Genomic DNA, 15,744 nt, shown 5'->3' with positions numbered 1-15,744 from the left:
CAGAAACAACAAAAGCAAGCAGAGTTCTTGCCCTCTTTTCTGTCTGCTTCTCTCTGTCTAACTAATATATTGAGTGAATGGGCCTGAGATTTGTGTATTCAGACTGGACCTATGTAAGTAAAGGTAAAGGGACCCCTGACCATTAGGTCCAGTCGTGGCCGACTCGGGGGTTGCGGCGCTCATCTCGTTTTATTGGCAGAGGGAGCCGGTGTACAGCTTCTGGGTCATGTGGCCAGCATGACTAAGCCACTTCTGGAGATCCATAGCAGTGCACGGAAACGCCGTTTACCTTCCCGCTGGAGCGGTACCTATTTATCTACTTGGACTTTGATGTGCTTTCGAACTGCTAGGTTGGCAGGAGCAGGGACCGAGCAATGGGAGCTCACCCCGTTGCCGGGATTGAACCGCCAGCCTTCTGATTGGCAAGTCCTAGGCTCTGAGGTTTAACCCACAGCGCCACCCGGACCTATGTACTCACAGGCTATTGTACATATGGTGATGCACTGCAATATTGTAAAAGAAATGGGGGGAAATGTCTTGTCCTGGAATTAAGTTAGAGTGAAAAGAAATGTGATCACATGATAGAAGTGAATAAAATTATACATGGTGTGGAGAAGGAGGATAGTTTTTCTGTCATAACACTGGAACTCATGGACACCCAATGAAACTGCATGTTGGAAGATTCAGGGCAGAAGAAAAAACGCATTTCTTCACACAGTACATAGTTAAACTAAGGAATTCACTCCTTGATGGCTATACTCTGCCTCCATGGATGGTTGGCCACTGTGAAAACAGGAGGCTGGACTAGATGGGCCACTGGCCTGATCTAACTGGCTATTCTTATGCAGATCAGTGTTTGTAGGTAGAGCGTATAAAGAAAACACATGTTTAAGTTAAGGGTTATGTACAAAAGAAGCAAACCCGGAGCTAGAACTATGAAGATACGAAAGGGCATTATTGTGGAGATTTCAAGCAAGTTCATAGAATCATAGAACGTTGGAAGGGATCCTAAGGGTCATCTTGTCCAACCCTCTGCAATGCAGGTATCTCAGCTAAAGTATCCATGGCAGGTGGCCAGCCAATCTTTGCTTGAAAACCTCCAAGGAAGGAGAGTCCACCACCTTCCGAGGGAGTCAATTCCACTGTTGAGCAGCTCTTACCATCAGAAAGTTCTTCCTGATGTTTAGTCAGAATCTCCTTTCTTGTCACTTGACACCATTGGTTCAGGTTCTACCCTCCAAATTGGGAGAAAACAAGATTGCTCCATCTTCCATGTGACATCCCTTGAGATATTGGAAGATGGCTATCGTATCTCCTCTCAGTTTCCTATTTTCCTAGTTAAACATACCCAGCTCCTTCAAGCGTTCCTCATAAGGCTTGATATCCAGACACTTGATCATCTTGGTTGCCTTCCTTGTTCCAGCTTGTCAATATCCTTCTTAAATGGTTGTTTTGCTATGTAATAGTAGACCTTTCTCAGATAACTAACAGTGTAGTCTGTTCAGAAGTCGGTCCTGTTGAATGCAATGCCTCTCCTCAGTGCCTGATTAAGTAAGAGATGTAGGTAGATGGTGAAATCTTCAACAATACATGACAAACCACTAGTTGTGTAAAGAGTATGTATTGTAGGACAAAAACAGCTGTTACCTCTTCCTCCATCACAGGGCCATTTACTAACAGTTGCTTTATGAGGACGATCCAGACATTGTATTGTCTTGTGAATATTTTTATGATTGAAATTTGAGTTTATTTTTAAATGGCCTTGTGAAGATTTGTTTCATTAAAATAAATAATGATGATGAAAATAACCATTCCTTTTGATTCGACTCACTAGTAAAGCCCCATAATGAAAACACAAGTCATTTCAGCTACCCACTTCTCGCTAGCAGAGAAACACAGAACATCTCAGTTGATACAGAAAAAAATATGAAATCGTCTATTGAATGATGCTTCTTTTAAAAGTGTTAGTACAAAAAGTAATTTGTTCTTAGGTAAAGGTAAAGGTACCCCTGCCCGTAGGGGCCAGTCTTGACAGACTCTGGGGTTGTGCGCCCATCTCACTTAAGAGGCCAGGGGCCAGCGCTGTCCGGAGACACTTCCGGGTCACGTGGCCAGCATGACATCGCTGCTCTGGCGAGCCAGAGCCGCACACGGAAACGCCGTTTACCTTCCCGCTGGTAAGCGGTCCCTATTTATCTACTTGCACCCGGAGGTGCTTTCGAACTGCTAGGTTGGCAGGCGCTGGGACCGAGCAGCGGGAGCGCACCCCGCCGCAGGGATTCGAACCGCCGACCTTTCGATCGGCAAGCCCTAGGCGCTGAGGCTTTAACCCACAGCGCCACCTGCGTCCCAATTTGTTCTTAGAGGGAGGCAATTGTCAAGTGTGACCCTGCAGTAGCGTATTTACAGCCCAATTGTCTTTCTCTTTATAGGCTTTTATGGTGAAAGAGTGGTAGTCGCTAAATAAAATATGATGTCCAAACTGTGGCATTTCATAGTACAACCCCACAAGGACCTGATCCATAAGTGATCAGAGGATGCAACAGCCCCTTAGCCATTAAAATTGTCTATTTGGTGCCATATGTGCTGTTCGAAGTTTTCTAGTTAATATTGCTGCACTTTAAAGGCTATTTGCAGCATTTTAAGGTAATTTTGTATCATTTGCATGGAGAACATGAGATTGTGGCACACATGGAAATTCAAACTGAAATATTTTATGTAAAGTAAATGATCAAACCTAGGTACCTTTGCATTCAAATGATATCCTGAGGGTGTTCTTGTTGCTAATGTACTTTAGCAAAGTTTGATGTGTTCTTGATTTCAGGTTGATGTAACTTTTTTTTTGGGGGGGGGGGGAGCCAGATTAAAATTCTGAATTGTTGCTGCTCCTGAACAAATGTGTTGATCAGAACAAAGCTATACACCAGACGTCGCACGTTTCTGAATATTGTGAAAAATCTCTCAGCCCAAAACTGTATCAAACATTTTTTTAAAAGAAGTGTATTTTTTTCAAGAAAATACGTTTATAAATGTGCATTTTGAGATAATATAAGTTTTAAAATGCATATTTAAATATGTATTTTGTGAGAAATTTTATGTGGATTTTTTTTTTAAGGAATGCATATTAATGTGGAAAGTAGGATGAAAAGGATTTATGAAGAAACACGTGTGAAAACCTCCTTGGAAGGTGATAGACTCACCTTTAGTGGAGGTTTTTAAACAGAGGTTGGATGGCCATCTGTCCAGGGATGCTTCAGTTGAGATTCCTGCATTGCAGGGGGCTGGACTAGATGACCAACTCTACAATTATATGCTTCTTTGCAAGAGACAGAGGAAGAAATGGGCTGGCTCATCCATCTCTAGCCATTCTTCCCTAGCCAGGTGTACATTTCGTGCACAACAGAAGCAGGTTTTGAAAGACAAAAGGAAGGACTTCTTTGCATAGTGCCTTGTTGACAAACGTATTTTGCTGCCACAAAATGTAGAGATGGAACTTCTTCAGTTGAGGATTAGGCATGGAGGATAAGCCTAGCAATTGCTACAAGTCATGATGTCTACACACTGCAGAGCAACACTAGGAGAGGGCTATTGCTCTCTTTTCTCAGTTGTGAGCTTTCCATGGGCAGCTCATTGGTCACTGCGAAACAGGACATCCAGCAGAATTGTTTTAACGTACTTAATGATGCACAGTAGTGGTGAAGAGGCAAGGAAGACATTTCTATAAAGGAGCCTTTGAGGTCCTTTGTCAGTGTGGAGTTCCAGATCTGATACCCACTGAGAGCTGCAATGGACTCAAACTAAAATACAAATTGTCTGCTAGCTTTGGCTACCAATTTCAGGGAAGGTCCTTTGTAAGTTACCCTTTTCATGAAATTTGGCACAGGGAAGAGTAATCTCCCATACTGTTGCAAGCTGAATGGCAGGCTGCCCTTTAATCTCAGCGCACCCTCTGAATAATTATGGGGCAAAATTTAATCTGCAATTAAAGCATTAGTTGATTAAGCTACTAAATAAATTGATTGAGGCTTGTGAGGCTTCTTAAAGGCTCTGTAACATGAATTAGCAATTCTTCATCCTTTCCACTGTACACATGTACAGGTGGGTCACCCATTCAGGCACTTAACTCTCAGCATATAAGTAGATTTATCCTATTTGATGGGAGCAATTGTCCAAGAAGCTAAAATCATGCTTTAGTGCCTGACTGGTTTACTAGACCTAGAGCAATCAGTCTTTTTTAGAAATGAGAGGAACCTTTGAGGCTGAATAGCATGAAAATAAGGGGATTTTATTCTTGACTTACACTAGAGAGTACCTGAGAAAAATGGTAATTTTCCTCTTTTTTAGTCAACATTTTTTTAAAAACTAGGCCTTAACTAGGAGGACCAAGTGACGCGGGTGGCGCTGTGGTCAGCGGTTTGAATTCCCATGACGGGGTGAGCTCCTGTTGCTCAGTCCCTGCCAACCTAGCAGTTCGAAAGCATGTCAAAGTGCAAGTAAATAAACAGGTACCACTCCGGCAGGAAGGTAAACGGCATTTCTGTGCACTGCTCTGGTTCGCCAGAAGCAGCGTTGTCATGCTGGCCACATGACCCGGAAGCTGTCTGCGCACAAACGCCGGCTCCCTTAGCCAGTAAAGCGAGATGAGCACCGCAACCCCAGAGTCATCCAGGACTGGACCTCACAGTCAGGGGGCCCTTTACCTTTAGGAGGACCAAGTTTCAAATCCCTACTAAGCTATAAAGCCATGGGACAGCCATTATCTCTCAGGCAGGGACAGTAGAAGTGGGGACGCAGGAATATCACTGCCACTCCCTGGGATAGTGCAGGGCTTGTTCAGGATGGCGGCAAGTTTGAGAATTCACAGATGCACCAGCAGAAGCAGTGGATTGGCTCCTCTGATGCCCTACAGAGACCTGACCTTACCACTACCCTGCTCTACCCCTTTCATCATTCAAATAAGTGACATGAAAACTGATGTTTAAAGGCCAGCTCTGCCCCTCGGCTGCTTCATCATACCAGCACTCCTGTACTTAGCCTGACATGCTACTTGGGTAACTGCCTGAAATCCTTGGAGGAAGAATCCCACATCCTAGTGGGATGTCCATCCTAGTAAAAATGCATAAGAAGATAATGTTGGGATCTTTGTGTTGGGGGGGGAGAGCAGCTAGCTACATCCCTCGTAAGAAAAATGGAAAAGTGTGCTTGAAACACACATTCGCACAACCCATGTAAGTGGAACCGGGATGAGTTGTGGTGAGGATCTTAAGGTACCAGTGGTGTTGGCTGTAGTGTAGACTTTACAAAGAAACTCTGCCTAAGTTTTTGTTCATTGGAGCTCAGTCAGACAATACCTGGGATTACAGAACTTCAAAGCCTAGGGGATTCCTTGAGTTGTGCTCTGTGGACCCCTTGAGCAGGGGTCAGCAAACTTTTCCACCAGTGGGCTGGATCACCTGCACATGGGAGTGCGCAAGAGAGAGCGCATGCGTGCACATGCACACACACACACCCCCGCCCACCGCTCTTTCCCCACTGGTTTTCAGAGCCATGGTGGGAGAAGAGGTGATGTCTGCAGCTTCCTATTGGCTACAGGAGCTTCCTGCAGCCAATAGGCAGCTGTGGCTGCATCGCGGTGCACCGATTTAGCTCCATGCAGGGACTGACCAAGTGGGCGGCAAGGGCCGGGGCCAGTTTAACAACCCCCTCGGGCAGTATTCGGCCCGCTGGCCATAGTTTGCCAACCCCTCCCTTTGAGTGTTAAAATCAGTTTTAAGAACTTTGCACAGCTAAGCTGTGGTTAGTGTCCAGGACACTAATAGATTAATTTTTTAAAGGCAGTTGAAAACTCCCTGGAAAAATAGAGGTGTGATTTGACAAGAACAAAACTGGAAGCAAAACCGAAAAGACTGAGCCAATGTTGCAAACTGGGAGAGAAGTCTCCCAAACAAGATGTATTTTTCCGAAAAGCTTGCCAAGGAAGCTCATAAATATTGAGTTGGTTCTGGGAAATTTGCCTGTTATATTCCAGCACCCAGGACTCAGCATGCAGTCCCCTTGTTGGACTGTGATGACTTATACAACTCCATGTCTTAATCTTCATTCCAGGAGACAATAAGCTCTGTCAAAAATAGTTCAGTGAAGGGAATTGTGTACATGATAAAAGGCTACTAATGGTTACTAGTTCTGCTGGCTATATATTGCTTCCAATATCAAAGGTAGGAAAACAGCTGCTGGAAAACCCAAATGGTAAGAGTAAGCTCTGATGGCTTCCTACAGTTTACTATTGGCTTCCTATAGTTACTGTGGGAAGAGAATGATGGAGCAGCAGCACTTTTTCTGTGGTGAACCGCTACTGCAAAATTCAGAGGAAGGAAAACAAACTATCTTGTAGTCCACCCTGTTTCAAGTTATGTCAGAGGCACCTCCTTTTTAAGGTGCTCTTGTCCAATTCTCAATCGTTATTCAACAGTGTCCTCGTGTGTTCTTTCTCCTAGGTCTACATACAAACCACCACACTTACAATATCCATGAATTTAAGTGCTTCAGTGGCCCTGGGGATGCTTTATATGCCGAAAGTGTACATCATCATCTTCCACCCTGAACTAAACGTCCAGAAGCGGAAGCGCAGCTTTAAGGCAGTAGTGACAGCAGCAACCATGTCGTCGCGACTGTCACACAAAACTAGCGACAGACCAAATGGGGAAGCAAAAACAGAACTTTGTGAAAACGTAGACCCAAACAGTAAGTAATCTCAAACTTGTTGCTTTCCCTGCCGGTGCTATGCTAGGGGTCATGTTGAGAAGTGCCTTCATAAGTTCTGATCTCCTATTTTGAAGATTATACACAGATATCTAAAGGTATCTCATCTCTGTGGGAAGCTCTTTTTATGACATTTATTCTTTCTCCATTGCTCTTTGGCTCTTCCCACTGAGAGCGACCCTCTGCGCTACTCTTGAAAACCACAAGCATTTATTCCTCCTTGCCTCACCTTCTCTTTTAGGAATAGGCTTCCAAGTATAGCAGTTTTCTTTCATAATTGACCCCAATACTGTGCCCTCATTCACACCTGCCCTATATGACTGAAGGTCTTAAATGGAGAGGCAGGACATCTGCCTGGTGGTCCCTCTCCTTTCTGTGTCTGACTTACTTGGCTAATTCACACATCTGTGGAGGCATTTTCTCCATGCTTATATCCAGAACTGAAAAGTAGGAATACAGACATAAATCACTATTATTATTATTATTATTATTATTATTATTATTATTATTATTATAAAAATCACATGTGGTTCTCAGAACCTGAGACTAAAGCATTCACAGGCAACACAATCTCTGTGCCAAATGTGAGGAAAGAGAAATTTAAAAAGATTTATTTTGATTGATTTGTCCTCTAAAGTAGATGTTATTTGGTGTTCCATAGTACAACAACTATGGGAAAGAAACACAAGCTATAGACAGTTCTTATTTAAAATCAGTGTTACTTCAATACTGACAGGATTTGTATTTGTTCATTTAGAAACCGTTCTGGTTCTGTGCTGTTATATGGAATATGGTACAGTATATTCAAAATTTCTGAATGAAGCAGTGACATTTTGCTCTTTCAATGAGTAGCACACTCTAGGAATGAGCAGCACAATCTGGGGGTTTTTTTGCATCAAGAGAAATGACATTCATCCTTTAATATCCTCAGAAACAAACTATTTGAAAATATGCAAATTTATTTAAATAGATGGATTAAAAAGCAGATGATTGATTAACCATTTTGATTGACAGCCCTAATAATAACCTGAGGGCTCGTGTTAACTTGAATGTTATACACACATGCAAATTTGATGCAAATTATATTAGAAAACATTTTAGTAGATATGGTTGTCTATAAACTCAAACTTCACATTTGTCAACAGCAGTTGAAGTGTCATATAACAGAGTCAACTTCAGGCAACTTCTTTCAGTGCATTGCAGAAAGGCTTTTGTGTGATATGGAGTGTCCGAACTTCCTTACCAGTTAAGGAGATTAAAGGCATTCTCCTGCTAATTCAAAAACAATCAAAATCATAAGGCAGCCTTATGGGCTTGGCTTAAATATGATTGGCAATCACATATAAAATTATTATGTTTACACCTTGACTTTCAGAGACATTGGGTTATATCCGGTGCTAATGCCAGCCACTGAAATTAAGGGATTTGATTAATTCAGGCCCATTAATTTCAGTGGGTCTTCTCTGAGTAGGACTAGCAATGGATACAACCAACTGGGTGGGATTCAACTAACGAGTCCTGTCTGCAGAAGCCCTGTTTGCACAATAGAGCTTCCCATCCTCTCTGCCCCTCATCCCCAGAAATTTACCTTTACAGCAAAGTAAAAAAGGATATTGGGAGTTGCAACTGAGGGAGCCTCTAAATTTTGGTTTTAAAAAATCATAGTAGTCTCAGAGTTTTATCAGGAGCTACTTATTGTCCCTTGCCCAGTTTAAACAAATTCTAAATCAAATTAAAAGCATGAATGGAGAAGTTTTTGTCGCTGCTACTTACCAGCACTGGTGCAGAGAGATCTGATATCTCATGATGCCGGAAGCCTACATTGTTTCATATGATCCCACAAGTAAAACATGATTATCATTCTTGATTCATCTTCTCACCCTTTGGATCCTACGGTGTAATTCCCTATGAAATTGCCAACAGCCAATCTGTATGTGAGTCAATAAGCTATTGTTTCAGAGTGACACTTAAAATTAATTAAACTCTCAATAAAACATGTTGGAAGTATCTCGTTTCGCACACCTATGCAATTTTTTTCTTGCAGATGCACAGTAATCACCAGTCTGTCACAAGCAGGTCTATCTATGTCATTGTTTCTTCTTCTCCCCCCCCCCTTTCATATCTTAATTACAGAAAACACAAAAGTTGCAAAAGGGGATGAGATCTCATTTATCCCACTTTGCTTTATTTGCAGTGCCAAATGCAATTATCTTTAGAACTCGAAAGGTGCGTGTAATTTCAGTGCTGCTCTTTTTTGGACCTGCTCTGTGATTACAGCGAACCTCTAGAGGAGGCAGGAGAAACACCTTGGCCTCCAGGACCACCACTTATATAAATCCAAGTGCCAGCTGAATCTGTGCACAGGTAGTCCACACAACCAAGGTCCCCAAATTCACAAGCAGTGCTTGTGATGTCAGAGGCTCCCCTTCCTTCACACATTCACCATCCATGTGGAGGAAGCCTAGAAAGGGCTCATATATCGAAAACTAAAACGTGCTGATTGAGGTCTGAAATTAAGTCAATATCTTCAGCTAGTTGCAACCTGTGAGATGGAGCACACTAAAATACTATTCTGGCATAATCCCAAATCATTTCAATGTATATTACTCTGAAACAGAGCCTGATGACTTGTATACTTAATTTAGGCATGAAATGTTCTTTAAGAGCTATCTTTGGTTTAACAAAGGTTGTTGCTGTGAGGTGTTTGGTGGGATTTTACAATGTGTTCCTTTATTTAATGAAAAGATGAGGCTTTATATCCATGGTCTATATCTATCCCCACAGGAGATTCATGTACCTCAAAACACTAGATTGTTTGGTGACCAAAAACAATAATAAAAAGCTAGCAATTGACCGTGTTATTTTGTTGCTAAGCGTTTAATGTTTAACACACAAAAAACATATTTCTAGTGGAAGCAGACCTCACAATTGGTGCATTTCATAAACGTAAGAGAGGCAACATGTTTTAATGACATACGTGCCTCAGGTAAAGCACTGATAATGGGGTATATGAGGTTGCAACAAATTATATGCAAGATCACCTCATTAGATATTGCTCCATCTTCAAGCATTTTTTCCTCCCTACAACCTCAAACACCAGTAGTTAAAAGGTGATAAGGGGTTTCTAATAATATGTTTCCTAATTGATCTTCTGGCAGTGATTTACTGAAGGCCAAAAACAGTGTAAGTGAAAGTTATTGGGACCATTCAGTGCACCATGGGACTGACCAAAGTGGAATGGTGGGGGACCATTACCTGCATGTGATGCTCAGTGAGTCTTGGTGAATGGCATGAACTGAGCCCTTTGCTAACAAATAGAGTGGGCAGCTGGTTGAGATGCATTCAAATATGAATCCATTCATATATGGCTCTTTGCTTCCACAAAAGCTTTCACAAATGGAAGTGGGATGGAGGAGATTTTCACATATTTCCCCTTCCCTTGCACTCCTGCCCTCAAAGCGCTTCCCACTCTGTTCCAAAGACTCTTGCCAGTCCTCTAGAGCAGATTTTCAGAAGGGGCAAAGGGGGAATTAGTGAAAATCACCTTCCTCTTGCAGAAACCTTCACTATTATCAAAAAGCCTTCTATGGCAGGAGGCTGAAGTGGGTGGAATCCAAAGCTTTTCCTGTCTTTTAACAACGTTAAAAGTCTCGCTAATCACTAATACTGTTATCATCTGATATGTGCATGTTCTCCTCATTGAGCAGCTTTGCTTTGCTATTACATGTTTGCATTATAAGTATTTTCCATATGTGATTGTGTTTAGAAATAAATAAATCCAGCAGTTTATAATGAGCAGAATTGTTGGAGGCACTGTTACTTCTTCTCTTAAATTGTTCATTTTCTCTCATGTGTTTCACTGGTTGAATTTCACGGTTATTTGACAAAATAACTCATAGTGTTATCATTTGAATAAGTGAAGTGTATGTTGTTCTTGATAGAAAGTGGCAAATTTGGACAAAAGCAAACTCCTTGCCATATTTATCTTAATTTCAATGTCTGTGCCTGTTGTCTTTAGCTTCTTTAAAAGATTAATATATTTATGAAATCAGCAATGAGAAATAAGATCTCACTTCTTCCTTAATGAGAGGGTTCCCTTAAAAAAAAAGTAGAATACTTTCTTTCAGAGAAACTGCTTCCCAAATACTACTTTCTTCAGAATGTTTGAGAAGCAAAACAATTTTCCTCCAGGTATGTGACCACATCAAGGCATTATCTTAAAGCACACACACACCCCTTGGGTCAGAAAATCATACTATGTAGAGTTCTTACATAATTGTGCCAGATAATAACATTAAATTCATTGACATATACCTTCAAACATCAAGTGAATCTCCCTAAGAAATCACAATTCCATCCTTGATTTCTCCTGTTTGAGTTTAAGTGTTTTGTGACAGAGCTTGGAAGTAGCATGTCAACGCTCACAATCAATGAAATTTGGGTGGTTGTGTAAGGCAAACATCATTTGTTTAAGTGGAAGGCCAGCTGCCTATTTTTGTGTTCTCACCTTGGGGTCTTTCTTTTGAGACAGAAAAACATTCCTTACACACACCCTGTTAATTTCCTTTAATTTTTCTACCCACATACCTGGAAAATGTGTGTCTATCTGTATGTTTTGATTTTGTTATGCTTCAGAAGGCTCCAAAGCATGAGCCTTCACTTAAGGAAAAGCCATTGCTGTGTATTGAGTGGAGATGGAGAGTGTAAACAGCAACTGAATGGCCACTGGATGCTGGAATAAATGGGCCTTTGGCTCAATCCAGCAATATCTTTTTTGGTTCTTATGAAGGTCAGTACAGTGCCAACATACCTGCAGAACCAGGCCAGTGCTACCTTCAGAGCATCTCCACCATACCGACCTCATCTCTGCTTCACCCTGTAGTCACTCAGTCACAATATACAGCAGAGATGCAGGCAACCTGAGGTCAGGTAAGCAGTGGCTCCCCACTTCTCCATCTTCTATTAAAAGCATACCATGTGATGCTTTCAGAATAGATGTAATACAAGCAACCCCAATTCTGGCAATGGACTCATCACTAAATGAAGCTTCCATGTTGTCTTCAAGTACAATTCCACATATTACAATGATTACAGCTTTAAGTACAGTCATACCTCGGGTTACAGACACTTCAGGCTGCGTGTTTTCGGGTTGCGCACCGCACGGAACCCAGAAGTACCGGAATGGGTTACTTCCAGGTTTCGGCACTCAGGCATGCGCAAAAGCGCTGAATCACGCTTTGCACATGTGCAAAAGTGCCGAATTGTTACCCGCATGTGCGCAGATGCAGCACTGCAGATTGCAAATGCTGCGGATTGCAAACGTGCCTCCCGCACAGATCACGTTCGCAACCTGAGCATCCACTGTACTGTAATTGAATCGGGAGGCTACAAGTGTGTGAATCACCACGTATTGCAACTCTTTTTTTTTCAAGCCAGCAAGTTCTCAGCTGGAGGACTTGGACTTCAAAATAAAATCAGTGCCTAAATGTGCTTCAAGAGTAGATTGGAAACATTTAGGACTTCTACCCCCTCTCACATATACTCGTCTCCTCTGAGTTTCTATGGAATATAATTTTAACCGAAAGTGCAGCACAGACAGGCAAAACTGAAAAGCTTTGTTGCCTCTCTCTCTCTCTCAAGGGAGCAAAAATTCTGTAAGACTTCATTTAGGATGTTTGTGACGTGAAACATGGCAGTTAAGAATCTACTCTGTCTGTGGAATCCCATCAGTGGATTGTGAATGATGTACATGTGAAATGAAAACATCCCATGTTCTACTTTAGAGAATGAAGTAGGCCCCACGATGCAACCACTGCTCTGCTGTGCCGTTTCTTTCGTTTGTTCATTTGTATCAGTTCCTAACATCATTGGCATGTTGTTGCCTAATTCATCTTTTTATGGTGGGGAATGGTGGGAGTTTCATAAGACCAGCCAAACGAGATAAGTATGGAAGACAGTGAAGACTGATAGCATAGCTGAACATAGGGAACTAGATTCTGGATGTTAGCTGGTGCAAACAGTTCCAGGCCTTTCTGGAATGAATCCAGTGTATTCCTTTGATGTGTAGGCACCTTCTCTTATGTTCAGAGGTACCTGAAGCCTTCTGTGAACTGATTTGTTCGTTGTCAATTTACAGGACTGTAATTTGTGTGTTGCCATATCCCCAAACTTTATAGTGTGACTAAACCTAGCTCATAAATTAATGGTTGATATTCAACATCACACAAATGGGCATCTGTTCACGCAAAGGGACTTCCCCTTTCTCTCCCCCGATCGTAACTCTGTGTTCCCCAATAAGCTATGGAGGACCCCAACCAATAACCATCTATAACAGATTTTGAAGTCATGCAGGGGGCTACAAAGAGGAAGAGACAATGGGGAAGTCCAGATGTGAGAGCAGAAGTCCTTTCCGCTGCTTGACTGAAACCTTTTGATGTCACCCCCCAAAAATTACCTTATCTATTCAAATGTGTGCATTATATATACCAATATATTTACTTTTCCTGTAGACTGCATACCACCTGTAAGAAAGAGTGTACAAAAATCTGTTACTTGGTACACTATTCCACCTACAGTATAGCTCTTGCCTGCTTTCTTAGAAGGTAAGACAAAGATCTAACTTTTACTGCTTAATTCTTTAAAAAGTTTTTTAAAAGCAAGTTAAATGTCAAGAATGTATATTTGTTTCAATGTAATAACGGAACTAAAGATGTCAGATTAATCAAAACTAGTCAACAAAGAAATAATATGCAAATGATAATCTTAAGGGGAGGCAAAATCAGCCAACGTGAGCCACCTCAAGAACATAGAACAGGATTGTGGAAACTCAGACCCAGGAACCAAAAGTTGCCTTTGGGCCTTTCCCTAGGGTTACAGTTCAATGCCAAATATTGTCACTGTGAGCAGGTTCTCCAGAGACTTATGAATTATGAGAAGCTGTAGGGGTTTTCACATGACACCCTCCACACGTATTTGATGAAGGGAAGGAGGGTCACAACTGTGGGCCATACCACTCTGTTGCTGGCACTCCACACAGCATGTCCCTTCCAGTGACCATGTTGGTTAGAAAGGATACTAAATGTGTGCAGTTCTACCTTGTGTTCAAGCACCCTGGACTAATTAGGGTTTCTTGTTATTTAAATGTTATACGCTGTATATATGTGTATACGGCTATATGCACACTGAGTCCTTTGTCACCAATAACAGGGGGCATGGCCTGCAGGTTGACTCATGCTCCCTCCTCTGCATTCATTCAACATGAGAGAGAGGAAGCCATGTGAAGACTGTTCTGTGGGGTGGGATTAAGTTGCTCAGTCTTCTGTGGTTTTCAATATTGTAGCTAGATTCCTGAAGCATTCAGTGTTCAGTGAGGAAAATACGTTAGCAGTATCCTCCTCAGAGTTTGGAAATAAAAACATCATATTTGCTGTCTGTATATTCACTAAATGTTGCAATCCTATAAAGGAGTAAACCCCAGTGAACTTAAGGAGGCTTCAGTTCCAAATGGGCATGTAAAGGATCACACTGCACATAAAGGTTTTGCATACACAGCTAAAAAATATTTCATTATTTTATCTTTACAAAGACTGGTGGAAATTACTTTTCGGTGACTTCAGCTGTAGGAAGTTATTGCAGCATCGTTTGGAAAATGTATGGGTCGTTTTTGTAATCAACCCAATTGAACAAGTTTTCATTTCAACTTCTGGAAAAAAAATAGAATGGGAGAGCAACAGTAAATTTAATACAGTTAAATGAAAAATGTTGTTAGGCATGTCTTTAAATTCTTCTGTCATAACACAATAATATTACAGTGGACTCATCACAGACATCCAAATGGCCGAGTCAATGTAGCAAGAAAGAAAGGGATGTTCCTAACAGCAACAAGCTGGACTGGTTAAGACTGCAATCCTATGCCTGATAAGTTAGTACAAGAAAGTCACTGAACCTTCTAGTGTATAGGGTATAAGCACTGGACTGTAGAACACTGATTTCATTTCTATAAAAGAGGTAATTCTCCATAACTTTTATGAGAATCTGCTGGATCAGATCAAAGCCTGTATAATCCACCATCCTGTTCTCACATAGGCTAACCAGACGCCAGTGGGAAGCCCATTCACATGAAAACCATGCTATGGTCTTTTAAGCACCAGGTGAAAACCTCATTTCCCCCCCTAGGCATTTGAATTTCAGTTGCTGTCATTTCCCTGAGCTGATTTCATGCTGGTTTGTTTAATGCTGTTTTTTTGGGGGGGGGTGGGGGGTGTTGCATGGTGTTTTGCCTTACGACTAATTTTTAATGCATTCTGTACTTTATTGTGTATGTAAACCACTCAAGAGGACTGAGTGGACAATATACAAATGTAAAAAATATTTTCCCTAAATAGTTTATTTAAATTGCTTGAACAAAAGCTGGAGATGTGAACTTACCTCCTTCGTTGTCAGAGCAGAAACTGGAATGAAAAAGCCTTCTGTTCTGCATAGGTCTCTCTGAAGTGTCGCACCAGGAAAGCTTCAGTTTCCCGAGTTTCAAGCCAGCAGCTTTTTCACTCTCCTCATACACGATTTGCCCTACTTTTAAAATAGGACAGATATTCACAGCTCGGCTTTACCTGTGGTCTTTTGGCATTTGAATTTCTTCAGCAACAATATTTGCTTTATGAAAAACAACACCCTAACCACTTAGTAGCTCTTCTGTGTTCCAGAGTTATTTGCCAGCAAGAGGTCAGCTAGTTCTTCAGCTAGCATACAGCATGATACATTTATCTGAACCCACCCAGCAATCATCTGTTTTAGATATTAGATTCCTGATTTTAAGAAAAATGACAGGATCTTGCCCACCTTCCTCACCCCTTTGCATTATCTCACTTTAAACATGTCATGTGTTTATCAGACCTGAGTTTGGTGCCTTAAGTAACGTAGGATATTATAAGTCCAGTTTTACGGGAACTGAGTTAAAGAGATGCTCACTCAACTGAGATACAATCC

The 15,744-nt window shown here is 41.6% G+C and overlaps 1 protein-coding gene across 2 annotated transcripts in view; it reads left to right on the top strand.

Moving 5' to 3' along the window:
• Nucleotides 1-15,744, top strand: part of GRM7 (glutamate metabotropic receptor 7) — a 399,138-nt gene that overhangs the window by 357,194 nt on the left and 26,200 nt on the right. The window contains exons 9-10 of one of the 2 annotated variants that reach the window (XM_079959692.1): nucleotides 6,495-6,741; nucleotides 13,269-13,361. In XM_079959692.1, coding sequence (XP_079815818.1) covers nucleotides 6,495-6,741; nucleotides 13,269-13,339 — 318 coding nt within the window. In that variant the 3' untranslated portion in view covers nucleotides 13,340-13,361. The remainder of the gene's footprint in view (nucleotides 1-6,494; nucleotides 6,742-13,268; nucleotides 13,362-15,744) is intronic. The other variant, XM_079959691.1, reaches the window with a different exon arrangement.

Source organism: Podarcis cretensis, assembly GCF_951804945.1.
Source record: "Podarcis cretensis genome assembly, chromosome: 2".
Classification (NCBI taxonomy): Eukaryota; Metazoa; Chordata; class Lepidosauria; order Squamata; family Lacertidae; genus Podarcis; species Podarcis cretensis.
The sequence above is the reverse complement of the archived record's forward strand: the minus strand, read 5'-3'. Positions and strand labels throughout refer to the sequence as shown.